This window comes from Pteropus medius, unplaced genomic scaffold, assembly GCF_902729225.1.
Source record: "Pteropus medius unplaced genomic scaffold, Ma_sr-lr_union100, whole genome shotgun sequence".
Lineage (NCBI taxonomy): Eukaryota > Metazoa > Chordata > Mammalia > Chiroptera > Pteropodidae > Pteropus > Pteropus medius.
This window is the reverse complement of record NW_024352786.1, coordinates 17,372,077-17,387,411: the sequence shown is the minus strand read 5'-3', so window position 1 is coordinate 17,387,411 and position 15,335 is coordinate 17,372,077. Positions and strand designations below refer to the sequence as shown.

The 15,335-nt window shown below is 34.1% G+C and overlaps 1 protein-coding gene across 11 annotated transcripts in view; it reads left to right on the top strand.

Moving 5' to 3' along the window:
* The window catches only part of TBC1D19 (TBC1 domain family member 19), a 104,212-nt gene that overhangs the window by 54,803 nt on the left and 34,074 nt on the right, over positions 1-15,335 (top strand). For all 11 annotated transcript variants that reach the window (XM_039848757.1, XM_039848756.1, XM_039848762.1 and 8 more), the window contains 3 exons: positions 558-632; positions 3,817-3,879; positions 13,388-13,472. In XM_039848757.1, coding sequence (XP_039704691.1) covers positions 558-632; positions 3,817-3,879; positions 13,388-13,472 — 223 coding nt within the window. The remainder of the gene's footprint in view (positions 1-557; positions 633-3,816; positions 3,880-13,387; positions 13,473-15,335) is intronic.

The following is a 15,335-nucleotide window of genomic DNA, read 5'->3' as shown; positions in this document are numbered from 1 at the left end:
TTAGGTATTAGAAAGACAGTATAGAGTGGTCCTGGTTTTTGTATAGGTTCTGGGGTCAGGTTTTCTGGGATCAAATCATACTACATTTGTGGCCTGGAACAGCAAGAACTTTTTACTCTGGGCCTCAGTTTCTCAAATGTAAATGTAAATGTAAATGTAAATCACAACCATTTTATTTTGTAGGTATGGGATTAAATAAATTAACTCATAGTTAACTCATAATAGTGGGTAAAAAACAGTTCCTGATACCTAGTAATTACTTAATAAACACTGTATTTGCTATTGAAGTTAACTTATAGTTAATCAATTTAGCAAATATTACTTGAATACACACCAGGTGCCAGATCTCATCCTAAGTGTTGGGATTAGGAATATTTATTGAGCACCTAATATTGGCCAGGTATAGAAAATGTAGCAGTGAATAAAATAAAGTCTCTATCCTCTTAGCATTTATAATACTATTAATGATTCTTATTTATTAAAGTTTGAGGCTGATTCACACTTTATAAATGTGATTGACCTTTAATTTTTTTTGTTTGTTATACTTTTAACTCTAGGATGTCTTGTATTATGAGCAGCTTAAGACTAATGTGATACAACATGACCTTTTGGTGGACAGTCTAATTTATAAAGTAAGTAAAAGTGTACATAGTTTTTTCACTTTCTTAATATCAGTAAACAATTATTGAAAGTCTTTAACATGCAAGGCCTACTTTATATATGATGATACATATTAACCTTGAAAAATAATTTTAAGTGATTATTTTCTTTGTAAAGTTAAGCTTGACCTTCAAATTTTGCAGACTCCATTCAATGTTATCTTCTCTCCTTTTGAAGTTGTCCTTATGATCCTTTCTTCTTCCTCCTGTTTTTTGATTAAGAGAACGATAAGCATTTCTTATTTATCTCATGATTCTTTATAACCTACTGGTTTATTCTTTTATATTGAAGTCATTTGTTATTTTTAATTTCTTTTGGTTTCTAGACATGTGATTAAGCATGTCTCAAGTTTTATGATAGAGATAAACTGAATTTTTGTGTCCAGGCATCTGGTATCAAGTTGAGATATAAATGCCATAAGCATAATACAGGATATGGTTGATTCTGGGTTAATAATTAGTCTATGTAAAACACTTGGCTTTAAATTTTAGAACTTGTAAGACAGTGGAGAAGGGCATAGTATTTCAGGTCTTGGAAATGGGGGAAAGAAGAGAGCACATGGAGGACCCGCAGGTTTGTCTGGGTGGAACACGACCATGGTTGATAATGATGATCACTCGTGTTTAATGACCACTAAGTGTGTGCCATGCAGTGTTCCAAACCCTTTACATGGATTGTCACTTGATCCTGACAGCAAAACTTAAGGGTGGCAGATACCAGCAGTTAGGCTATAAATGATTTTTTTTTTTCCTGGAAAAAAAAAAAAACTCGCATTCTACAAAATCATGCATTAAAAATCATAGAGTTTATGGGGGAAATAGGGATGAGGTAGCTTTTGCAGTTTGTAACCAGAGTACTAACAGAATAATTGGTAGCTTGGGAGATGAATTGGACAACTCGGGCAGGCTGCTCCTGCAGGAACTATTAAAATGGTACAAAAAATAATAAAGTAGAAATACAAAATAATGCAGACAGAAGTGGTAGGCGGGGCTTCTGGAGCTGCGTTAGGGTGAGCATGATAGGGGGTAAAGAAACAGAGATGTACAAGGCAGAGCTGTGCCTCTCTGGAGAGGGAGCCCCCAGTGCAGCCATCCATTTGTAATTTTTTTGAAATATAGTTATAAGGGATCATGCTTGTGCAGCAGTTGAGCTGAAGGCATTTTCCTTTCCTTGTTATAATACTAATCCTCATGTTTTGTCCCCCTCTTTTTAAAGAAAAATTGTATATGAACCAACATAATTTTCATGTTATATTGACATCATTCCCTTTCTTACCAGCCACATATTGACAAGTATAACAAAACAAGAAGTACTATTATTTTTAACATTTTACAGATGAGGGAACTGAGACAAAGAAAGATTAAAGAAATTTGTTTAAATTTGTGTGCTAAGTAGAAAATTAAGATTTGAACCTAGGCGATCTGATTTCACAACCTTACTTTTAACTACTATATGCTGCCGGGCGCAAAGATGAGAGCCAAGAGGATACAGTCTTTTGATGAAAAGTCTTGGTTCTCACAGAGGTTTTACACAGACTTGGATCACAGGTACTACTGTTCACTGACGTCCAATGATCATACTTGAGGGGATTATTTTAGCAACTGGATGAGAGACCTTTTGGGCTTTAATACCGTCAACCTCTTTTCTATTCAAGTGAGAGAATCCTCACAAGAGAAGACATTTAGAAAGTCAGGGAGTGCTAGCTTAAGACTTCTGTTTGCTGCCAACATAATGTCAGTTTGAATCAGTAAGAAAATCTGCTATAAGAAAGAGGTAAACAGTTTGTGTCTGAAGAATTAAATGTAAGTTTTGGTAGAATCAATCCTGACTGTCCACAACATGAGTGTTTTCAGGAAGATGTCAGTCTCTGTTCCTGACTTGCATTAGTTTAGCTTTGCTGATCTCGTTGGAGCAACTCCAAACGTTATTAAAGTCAGCCCTTGAGGGAATGAGCATTTAAAAAAATTATTTGAAGTTTCATTATAGCTCTCTTTGGCAAAGACTCATTTTTAATTTAACTGAAAGTAAAGTCGAGTTATTTTAGTGGTTGAAGGAGCGAATGGAAGAAGGCAACACTAAATATAGAACATCATCAAACCGTCCCTAAGCTAAATTATTAAATGGTTCTCTCTGGACTGTATTTTTTCACAAACTTGAATTTTATCCCCACCATCGTCTACTGTTTTCCACCAGTTCGTTATTACCCCCTAAAGAGAAAAATAACTAATTTTTCTCTAACATAAAACTTAGATACTAAAGAATAAGATTTTGTTGGGTAGAGATAAGCTTTGGAGGTCCACAAACCATTGTAATATGTAAATATTTTTGGCCCACAAGTATCAATTCTCACCCCCTTAGAGGCAATATCATCCCTGTTTAAGAATGCGTGATCTCTGCCTCTGCCCATGGTGTCTTCTGATGTGGAAGACTGGCCTCTTTCTCCTCTCTTAATCTGTGTCTTTAAGTCTTTCAAGACTTAGCATGCATTCAACTACCTCCAGAGTCACCTGTGACTCACTTCATCCTTCCCTTTTTGCTGCCTTGCTCAATAGCTCAGTTGAAGTTTGTAGATTGAGCAATATTATCAGAGGTTTCTGCAATATTTCTATGTAATTGTTTTCATATTTCTGCTCTGCATGTTTTCTTGCTGGTGAGATCGTAGACTTCTTGAACATAAACAGCATCCTGTTTGTTTGTTTGTTAATAAGCAATGACTTGCAAGTGAATAATTACAAAGGCATAGCAGATTTTTGGTATTTTGAGGGAATGGCAAGAATGTGGACCTGAACAGTGGAGGATGAGATTGGAATAGTAATTTAGGTCCACATTGTTATGATTGCTTCTGAATGTTATGATTACATCTGTTTTTCCAACTTTTAAGACAGCTAAGTAGATTAGAAGGAGATAAAATAGAAATAAGTAATAAGGAATTACTAATGGAACCTAAAAAAGTGTCAGCAATTTGATGTCAAATAATGTGTCACAGATATTAGTCAAGTAAATTTATAGCAGTGATAAAATCTAATTGAGAAGTTTATAATCATATATAAAATAATAAAATAATTGCAGTATTCTTTATAAATATTGCATTTATGTCTTAGTACTATAGATATATTTATTTAGGTTCTTTTCAGTATTCTCTACTTTTAATTTTAGGATGTGAAGTTGACAGCAAGCAATGATGATTATTATTTTGTATTTGAAGATTATTTATACCAGGTAAGTTGAAAAATTAAAATATATAATATTCTTGTTGTAAGTTCTCTAACTCAACGATGCTTTGGGTGACAGCTCTGTTGTTAACCAAATCCTTCTGAAATCCAAGCCGTGTTTATTTTGTATCAAATTACAGGTTCTAAGTTTAGGATAAGGTTAACTTTTGTTCTTATATGAGATTAGGTGGGAGAACAAGAGTTCCAAATGAGTTTTGGACTGTTCCTTTTGGTCATAACAACCAGGAGATGTACAGGTACAGATTCTTAAATCAGGTGTCAAATTCATATATAAGCCATCCCCAGATGTTTAGAAAAATGTTTTACATAATACTTTTCTATTAAAGGTATTGAATAAATAAATGCTTTAAAATCAGGTAGAAGTGTCACGATTACTCTTTGGTCATTTCATATATTGATATTGTGGATGTTTGGATTTTTACTTAGGTCCTTTTATTATCAGCTAAAATAAAAATATCATAAATAGAAAATATGTAACTTATATGGAATGGCCTAAATGATATTTTTAAAGATCTCACATATATATGATATATTAATAATTTGATTTTGTGTAAATGTCAATATAAATGTCATGGAGAAAATATCTAGATTCCACAAAGCGATTTTTGTTTGATTAAATGTAAATAAGTCCTAACTGTTTAGATTAGCAGTTGTCTGGTTGGTAATAGTGATAGCGGTGTGCATCTGTTTAAGAAAAAAAGACAAGATAAGAAATTAAGTAAGAACCTCTCAAGAAGTTTAATCAGTTGTACCTTTTAAGAACTGAAGTCTGAAGACTTTAAATAAATTATTTGTAAAATTGAAAATTGAAATAATCCTAGAAACAATTTTAAGAGAATTCCAACAATTTCAAATATGAATTAATTTTATTTTAAAAAATAGTAAAGATTAAAAATCCCATTTTTAATATAAAGTTAGTCATTGATTTAAAGTTAGTCATTAATTAAAATTTGGAAAATACAAAAATCTAAAAGTTTATTTACTTGCGTAGCCAATATGTAGCCCAGTGCCTAATTCTTAGTACTCAGAATATATAGATAACATTAATGCTCTATTTATATAGTAATGTTAGTTTACTGGTAACATCTGTACTTAAAAAATATTTAGTGGAAATTATGACTTGGAATGGCAGCATAAGGAGCTCCATGGAACCATTCTTAGCAGAAAAACCATAACTGGTAAAAAAAAAAATTAAAAAAACCCAAACATTTAAAGTATTAGAAACTATCCTAAGGTCATACATCAAGTTAGCAAATAAAAAACCACATTTATTCAGGAAGGTTAGTAAATCTCAGTAAGGACAATCTATGGCACTTGAGCCATAATGTACTCTCCCCATCCCTTCCTGTCCAGGTCAGCATGAAGGGGGCTTCAATTCAGCTGAGTATGGCCAAGAAGGAATTCCTTTCTCTCTTACTTCTAGTCAGGGCTGCCAAGAAGTCAGGGGCTTCCTTCTTCCAAACAGCCTCCACTTACAGGGCAGAACTCTGCCCCAAGAGCCCTGCCTGCTCTTGACAGGCTGAGAATGCTGGGGCCCCATTGCTTTCACTCCAGCTTGCTCATAGGGTGGAGGTTCCACACGGGTAGAGGCAAACTGAGAAGACCAGGGACTATCGTCCCCCCATCCCTGCCAGCACCCTTCTTAGAAAGTAGAAGTGTCACTGTGAAAGAAGTGAGCCACTGTCCCCATCCCTAACTCCAGAGAAGTGACTCAGATATTTTGCCCACAGGGCAAGAGGCAGCCATAAGAAAAGAAAGCTCTGAAGCTCTCCTTAAAGAACTGACTTTAAATGGAGTTTTGGAAAGTTCAGGCCTAATAGGGCTCTCTGAAGCAATGGAGATTTTAAAAGTAGGCAATTAAGAAGAGGGAGTTAGCTCCATGGGAGTAACATGCTAAACCATAAGTCAGATAGTTTACCAGAGAGACCAGGGATAGAGACAGATGGGAGGAGTCCTGATGGGGTAGCAATAAACCTCAAAGTTTGGCCTCCAAAATGACTTCTGCAAAGGTTTCCAAATTAAATTGGGTCAGACTGTGGGGCAATTTGTTCCTGAGAACATTATTGAAAACAGTGGAGCAAACAGCTGACAATTAGTTGAGCTTATCATCTGGTTGTAATACGAACAAGGGCAGAAAGCTTAGCAGAGAAATCAGGGAAAAAGACAGACAAAGAGACCCCTGCTAAAACCAGTGTCATCAAAGAGTGACTATGTGTATGCCCAAGGCTCTACCCTCAAGGTATATCACAGGTTTCACACTGTGAGATAAATAAACTTCAATAAAATATTTCAATTAAGTCGCTAAACAAATAAACAAGCAAACAACAGCAACAAGCCCCAACTGCCTAAAGAGGGCCTAGATATCAGACTTTACAAAGATGTCGCTGCAGCCATTATTAAGTATGTTCAAAGAACTAAAGGAAACCATGCTTGAAGCTTGAAGAAGTAAAGTAAGGTATTATGACGGTGTCTTATCAAATAGAGATCAATAAAGAGATAGAAATTATTAAAAAGTACCAAATGGAAACTCGAGTTGAAAAGTAGAACAACTGAAATGAAAACGTCACTCAACAGATTTAAATGGGCAGAAAAGAATGCGTGAACTTAAAGACAGATGAATAAGGATTATGTCACCCAAAGAACAGAGGAAAAATAATGAATATCAATGAACATTGCCTCAGAGAAATGTAGGACACCATTATACTCACCAATATACGTATAAGGGGAGTACCAGAAGGAGAGAAGGAAAAAGAAATAGAGGAACTATGTGAAGAAATAATTTGATGAAAAACATTTATCTACACAAGAAACTCAATAAGTTCCCAGCAGGATACATAGAGACACAAGCCCAGATACATCATAGTCAAACTATCCAAAAGGCAAAGAACCTTGAAAGTTGCAAAAGAAGATTTGTTATATATAAGAGATCCTCAATAAGATTAACAGCTGATTTTTCATCAGAAACCATAGAGGCCAGAAGGCAGTGAAATAATATAATCAAAGTGCTCAAATAAATATTGAATAGTGTCTTTTTTTCTTCGTTTAGCTCAGGTTCTAGTAATTCTGTCCTCAAACATCTCTGTGGCCTTTGGCAATTCACCAGGCCTCCTTGGGCCTTTGTATGTTTATCATTAAAATGAAAGTTTGGGCTAGATGGTCTTAAAGACTCCTTTATGTATATAACAGGGCTTTAAAAATACTATTCATGTGATTTGACACATGGCAAAGCAATTAGATTTCTCCATAAAGGTGATTAGAGATTCTGTTTTTTTAAAACCCAGATTTTAAAATTTTATCTCAAGAGTTACTAGTCGCTGAATTATATCTGTTGAGATTTTCATAATTTCTAATGCAGGAAAACTCTATTGATCTTCTCCCAACTTGTTCTAAAAATTGATAAATGAAGGAAAGCATCAAGCAGCTATTCTATATATCTTGCTTTTCCTTTATAAATTGTTTCCTAGGAAAGGCAAGTAGGTACTGAAAGAAAATTCCCCCTCACCCCCAGCTTTATTGAGTTATAATTGACATATAACATTGTGTAAGTTTAAGGCAAACAACCTGTTGATTAGGTGGATATTTATGGGTTACAAAATGATCACCACCATAGTACTAGCTGACATCTCCATTCTGTCACATAATTACCATTTCTCTTTTGTGGTGAGAACATTACAATCTATTCTCTTGGCAACCTTCAAGTATATAATACAGTTTCGTTAGATATAATTGCCATGCTATACATTATATCTCCAGAATTTGTTAATCTTATAAATTATAATCATAACTTTTTACTCTTTGACCAACATCTGCCCGTTTCCCACATCCTTTAACTCCTGGTAATCACCACTCTACCTTCTATTCCTCTGATTTTGGCTGTTTTAGATTCCACATGTAAGTGATATCATACATTATTTATCTTTCTCTATCTGACTTATCTCAGCCATAATGCCCTCAAGATTCATCCAAGTGCTTGCAAATAGCAGAATTTCCTTTTTTTCTCATGGCCAAATAATATTCCATTGTATTTTTATACCACATCTTTAGTCATTCATTTATCGACAGACACTTAGGTTATTTCTATATCTTGGCTATTGAATAATGCCATAATGAATATGAAAGTACAGATATCTCTACAAGTGCCTGTTTTCAGTTCCTTTGGATATATACCCAGAAGTGGGATTGCTGGATCCTATGGTAGTTCAGTTTTTAACTTTTTGAGCAGCCTTCATATTGTTTGCCATAGTTGCTGGGTTAATTTGCAATCCCACCAACAGTGCACTAGGGTTTTTTTTTCTCCACATTCTCACCAACTTATCTCTTGTCTTTTTGATGATAGTCATTTTAACAAGTGTGAGATGATAACATATTGTGGTTTTGATTTGCATTTCCCTGATGATTAGTGATGTTGAATACCTTTTCATGTACCCGTTGGCCATTTGCATATCTTTTTTGGAAAATTGTCTATCCAACTTCTCTATTTTTTAGAAATTGCGTTGTTTTTTTTTCCTTGCTGTTGAGTTGTATGAGTTCTTTATATATTTTGAATATTAACCCCTTATCAGATATATTATTTGAAAATATTTTCTCCCATTCTGTAGGTTGCCTTTTATGTTGTTGATTGTTTATTTTGCTATGCAGAAGCTTTTAAGTTTAAAATAGTTCCACTTATTTTGGCTTTTGTTCCGTATGCTTTTGGTGTCATATGTAGGAAATCACTTCCAAGATCAATGTCAAGGAGCTTTTACTTTATGTTTTCTTTCAGGAGTTTTATGGTTTCAGGTTTAAAATTTAAGTCTTTAATCCATTTTAAGTTTATTTTTGTTAGTGGTATAAGATAGGTGCCCAATTTCATTCTTCTCTATGTGGTTAACAAGTTTTCCAGCACCATTTATTGTAGATACTATTTTCTCCATTGATTATTTTTGTCTCTCTTGTTAAATATTAGTTGAATGTTTTTGTGAGTGTTTATTTCTGAGCTCTTGACTCTGTTCCATTGGTCTATGTGTCAATTTTTATGGCAGCGCCATACTGTTTTGATTACTTTAGCTTTGTAGCAGTTTGAAATCAAGAAGTGTGATGCTTCCCGCTTTGTTCTTCTTTCTCAAGATTGCTTTGGCTATTTGAAGTTTTTTGTGGCTCTATACAAATTTTAGGATTGGTTTTTCTCTTTCTGTGAAAAATGCCCTTTTGATTTTGATTGGGATCACATTGAATCTATATATGGCTTTGGGTCTAATAGACCTTTTAACCATGCTATTTCTTCTGATATGTAGATATGAAATATCTTTTCATTTGTTTGTGTCTTCTTCAGTTTTTTTTCATCAGAGTCTTGTAGTTTTCAGATATAGGTCTTTCACCTCCTTGGTTAAATTTATTCTTTAGCATTTTTTTTTTATATTATTGTCAATGGGATTGTTTTCTTTCTTATTTATCAGATATTTTATTGTTAATGTATAGAAGCACAACTGTTCTGTATGTTGATTTCGTATCCTGCAACTTTACTAAATTCATTGATTAGTTCTAGCATATTTTTGATAGTCTTTAGGATTTTCTGTATATAAGATTATATCACCTGCAGATAAAGACAATTTTCTTATTTTCTTTCCTATTTGAATACCTTTAATTTCTTTTTCTTGCCTGAGTGATCTTTTTAAAATATGAATCAATTCATGTCACGTGTGTGATTAAAACCAAAAAGACCAAAATCCTTCATGGAGTGTACATGACACTGCATGACCTGGCCCACCTCTCCAGCCTCATCGTCCACTTCTCCCCTCTTCTCCTAGTCAATTACTGTTTTTCTTTTAGTTCTCAGCTGAAATATCATTTATTCTTATATACCTTTCCTGATCTACTCCCTACTTGCCAATACAGACACACACAACAAGATCATGGCCATTTAAAATGTGTGTTTAAAGTACCATGCAATGCTTTTCATGCTTTTTATTTACTTATTATAACTCATTTAATTATTTTATAATTGTTTCTCCCATATTAATTCCATAAGATCCTCAGTGTTTCTTCTGGCACATGATGCTGTAGATCCTGAATATCTTTCTTAACATCATATACTTTTTAAAATTGACACAGTTTTATTTTTTTTACTGTTGACAAGGAAGATTTCTTCTTTTATTTGAAAGCTTGATATTAGTAGTTATTGGCTGACTAAGGTTTTCCTGTCGTTATGTGGAGCTGTAGATTTCCTTCAGTTAGAGTTTACTTCCAGATTTGATAGATACTTTATGTGAACTGACTCCTAATGGAAACAGATCAGTTAATGTTGCATAATATTAAAGAAATAAAACAAATAAAATCAAACTAAATATCTGCTACTTGTCAAAAAGTAACTTGTTAAATTTTTAGTTCTTCTTATGCTAACTATTTTGATCCTGAATGCTTAACTGTTATAACACTAAGAATATGAATATATAAATTATAACATCAACCAAAGGCCACAATGCATAATTTATAGTGTGCTGACTATTCTACTTCAGCGTGTGAGTACAGAAAGTGTAAATTTGACAATTTCATCTCATGTGGTGACTGGAGAAAGGGTTGTCAGTTTTAAGTTATAATTACAAAGGCTTTTTGGTGGTGGTAAAAGGGACTCTCCAGGTAACAAATCTGCCTCATTTGATTAACAGTCAGTAATGATATCATTGTAAATGAGAGCAGTAACATTTTCTCCAAATAGTGCCAGAATTAACTGTTGAGGGTATATTCATTTTTGCCTGTCCCACACTAACTTCGAAAACTTAAAAGTGACTGAGTCTGAAAAATGGAATTATTTACAAATGATGAGAAAAAGCAGAATGATCATCAGTAAATATTTGTTGAACCTTATATAATATGTAAATGATACCAGGACATGATACCAGGGAGACAGGACATGAACATTAAAAATGTTTTGAAATTATTTTAAAGTATTTATATAAAGCATTGGATATTAAGTTAATTGTCACAGACAGTAAGTACTATAGGAGTGTGCTTTAACCTTTATTTTCCATTTCATCGATATTTTATTCTTGTATTAATTTTAGATTTCATATAGTTTTTTCAGTCATAGATCTCTGCTGTCGTCTGCTGCTTTTAGTACTTTGGAAATGACACTAAATAAGCTTTAATATGGATCTTTATCCCTATAACATACATGAAAGGATACTTACAATACCTAAGTTCTGTCTTTGAGAATTATGTAGAACTAAATTTTCCTCTTGTGGATAATTACTAAGAAAACACTTTCCATGATCATACCTTTTAATGGTTTATCTAAATTAGAAAAAAGTTCATTTTAAGTAATAAAAATATGTAATTGTATGCATTGAAAACAATATTTTATTATCAGAAAAATATGTAATTGTATATACTGAAAATATTTTATCAGAAATTGAGTTCTGATTTTTCTCTAGGGAAAATTTATTTGTGTGTGTGTGTGTGTGTGTGAGAGAGAGAGAGAGAGAGAGAGAGAGAGAGAGAGAGAGAGAGAGAGAGAGGGAGAGAGGGATAAGACAGAAGAAAGCTCTTTTTATCATTAATTACAGGCTTTCCTTTGGCAGAGCTGCCTAGCAACACAAGTGCTCTATGGTATAATTGTTGGTGATAATGGAGTGAATTTAATGTTTCTGGCCATGCTCTGAGTCCAACCCATTTAGTGGATTTTGTGACTAGACTACAAAATTAGATGGCACGTGGCATTGCTGTGTCCACATATAGATGAGAAAAACTACAGCAATCCTTCTTTAAGGAAAATCCGGGCCTATGTTGCAAGGATACACAGACCCTGCTCCTGAGAGATTCGTGGCAGTTGTTACCTAAATTTTATAGACAACAACACTGAATTTTATAGAAATAATGTTTTGAGTAATAAGTCAACCTTTTATCATTTCCAAAGTTTAGTTTTATCTTACATGAAATTCTTAAAAATACTTAGTGGCGTTGTAAGTCTTAAATTATGTTAGAGTTTTAAAATGTGTTCAGACAGAAGATGCACCTTATTTCGTGGAAGTAAATTGGGTAGTGTGAGTACCATTTTTGGGTTCCAGTACTTAATGACAACCTACAGGTTAATTTATTGTCCAAAGTATATAAAATATAGGGAAGAGTTTCTAAACAGTATATTTAAAATGCTCGTAGTTTAACAAGACATCTAGTACAGTTTTAGAAATTTAAGTAAAGTTGTACGTAAATATTTAGCTATAAGGAAGTTCACTGCAACATTGTTTATAGTTTGAGAAAAGTGGAAATAATTAAATGATCAACAAAAAAAGACAGGTTAAATAAACTATTATTCATCTATACAGTAGAATATTCTGCAACATTAAAAAATGTAGGTAGGAAATATTTATTTTATAATATTGAGAGACGTAGATTATAAAACAATATGGGTAATCTTGTTTAAAAAAATTATGAGTGTATTAGGCTAGTCAAAGGATATACATAAAAATATTAACACTGGTGAGATTATGGGTATTTTTCCTCCTATTTCGGTGACCTATGTATCTAATGTTATCATAAACATGTATTGCTTGTATAGTATTTTAAAATATAATAAAAATAAATCAGTGGCAATGGTTGGTACACATTTCACCCTTGGGCTTGACTGATGCCCAATCTCCATATCTACCCTTTTTCTAAATCTGGCCTTTCTTGTGTCTTGGACCAGCAGTTTCTCTTTCCATTCACTGTGCTGCTAGTCCAGCCCTGACTTTGTATTCCCTATTCTGTTAACTGGGCTTCTGCTTTTTCCAGTGATTCCCAAATTCTTTTCTTAGTAACATATTTTGAATCCCAACTCTTCTAATACCAGGCCCCGGATTTCCTATCACTAGTTGCCATCCTGGGGATTGGCCTTTTACCTCAAAATTCCAGCTAGTGTCAACAGTCCAGTTCCTCCTAATGCACATCCTTGATTCTGATTTTCTACCCTACCTATTTTCACCTTCAGATAGAGTTGCCACACTCTACCTGCTGCCGATCAGGACAACCAGGTTCTAACCTGTACTGGGCTGCCACTTGTTCTGCTTCTGCTGCCATCCTTTCTAATAACATGAGTTGCCTTCCCTCCCGCCCTGACACGCCCAGTTTCCTGCTGCTGCATCCCAGCAATGAGTCTAGTTCCAAAATCCTGCACTTCCCAAATTGCTCTATGCCACTGTAGTTTTCTAGGTCTCCCCATATATTTCTCATCTGTTAAAATTTTCCCAGATATTTCTCCTTTCCAGCTACACAATGCAATAAAAGAATCATCTGGTAGTTAGCAACTTGCATGTTCTGCTGTTGTTTAAGTGGCTAACAGTAAGAAATCTTTGGATGAACTTTGACCATCACACGAGGCATCACTGTAACACCACAGGTGTACCAATAGAGGGCATCCTTCCCATTGCCAGGCACTGTACTGAACGTGAAAGATTCTACCTCAACATTTCCCAAGCAGGAAATAGCAATCCATTAAACAGTGCTTAATTTTTTTGTTTTTTCCCCAATGTTCCACCCAGGTTTTACTTTGTTTTTCCCGGGATACATCTGTGTTGGGTCACTTTGCGTACAACAGTGCTTCACCACCGAAATCATACATAAGAGGTAAAATTTTAGTAACATAAAGAAAGTAATCTTTAACATGTATATTATTGGACCAAGACTGTTTAATAGCATAGATTAGTGTTGTCGATTTTTTTGTTGTAAATTATTAAATAAGGTTTCTCTCAGATGATTATCACTGTCCTTTTACTCCCACATAAATCCGTGCCCGACCGCCTCACCCCGGATCACATGGCAGGGGTTCCCAGCAGCAGCTTTTAGTCTTTATCTTCTCTGTTTGCTCTCTCTGTTGCTGTTTATGTCATATCTATTGACTTTTGTTTTTCCTTCTATGAGTTCACCTCATAAATTTTCTTTTTCTACATTTTTTAACCTTCTGTATTCCTTCTCCCAAAATGTTCTACAACACTTAAAACTTTGATACAATTTATATGCTAATAGAGCTCTAATTGCTTTTTAGTGCTTTTCAGTGCTTTCTTCTCTATCACTAATAGTGCCTACAGGATATTTCAATATCCTGACAACTGAACTAATTTCACCTGGGACCCTTTCCCAGCTTATCCTTTTTATTAGTGGTGAACACCCAGCACTAAAACTATTGTGTCTGGTCCCTCTGCTGTTCCCATCAAGAAATGGTTTCTCCTGTGTGTCCTAAGTCTGACTCTGTCTGAGTGCTCCAACCCCTGCCCTACCTAGGACAAGCCCATATCACCTTGTAATCAAGCTCCCCAACTTAGGGGCTCTGTCTGAATTGAACTTACAGAAGCCTTTTGTTTGCTTATTTGTTTCTTTAACATCATCTACAAAAAACCTGATTGTACAACTTAATTGTCTAATTGTCTAATGGAATCACCTCTAAACTCAGCCAAGGTTTTAAGGTTGTCCATCAGTTGCTCCTGTCTTAACCTAGTTAACTTTGCTTTCTTGATTATTCCACATTTCCCCAAATCTAGCCTCCATGTGTACTCCAATATGGAAGGATTTCTGCTTCTCCCCCCCCAAATTATAAGTCATTGAAGAACAATTTCTCATTCCTTTAAACCTCAAAAATACTTAAATCCTGTGCCAGAAGATTTAGCAAACATTTCCTAAATGTTTCACTGTGCTGAATCCAGTTTTTTAGTCTGGATTATAAACCACAGAGTTGAGAGACCTACCTAGTCTTTTTCTGTTTGCCTCGTGGCATCTAGCCCAGTATCGAGTACACACCACCAGGTACTCTCTATAATCTATCTATCTATCTATCTATCTATCTATCTATCTATCATCTATCTATCATCTATCTATGTCGTCTGTCTGTAATCTATTTTTCATTATTTAATTCTCTCCTTGCACACAAAATCAGTCCTGTTGTCTCCACCTTAACCTAAACTGGTCATGGTTCTTATTCTTCATTTCCTCTCTGCCACCACCCCCAATGAGAACAACAACAAAAAAATTATTTTTTTAATGAAAAATATTACCTTAAAGCTCAAGATTGCATGTGAATTTTCAATAGACTCAAAGGTGTTAGAAAAACTATCAAGATAAAACTTACCTAAAGATATTCAGGAAAGTGGGAAAAAAAACTCAGAACCTTAAAAGTTTTGAGGAAAAGCTATTTTTTAAACTCTTTTAAATATTTGAATGTGATGAATATACTTTAATTTTCTGAGAGAATTCTGATTTTAAATATTTAGTCTCAATCTTGAACATTATGAACTGTTTTGAGATTTTGAAAATATTACCACCATATAGTTAAAGACATTTAATTTTTAACTTTTCAGCACATTCTATAAAAATGTAAACTAATGCGGCATTGCAACCCTTAGGACTTTCTTTAGTGAATATATTAGAATTGTTTATAATTTGCAATACAATTCTTTGCTTACAAATAGATGCTTCTCTTAAGTGCTTAAAAAGCTT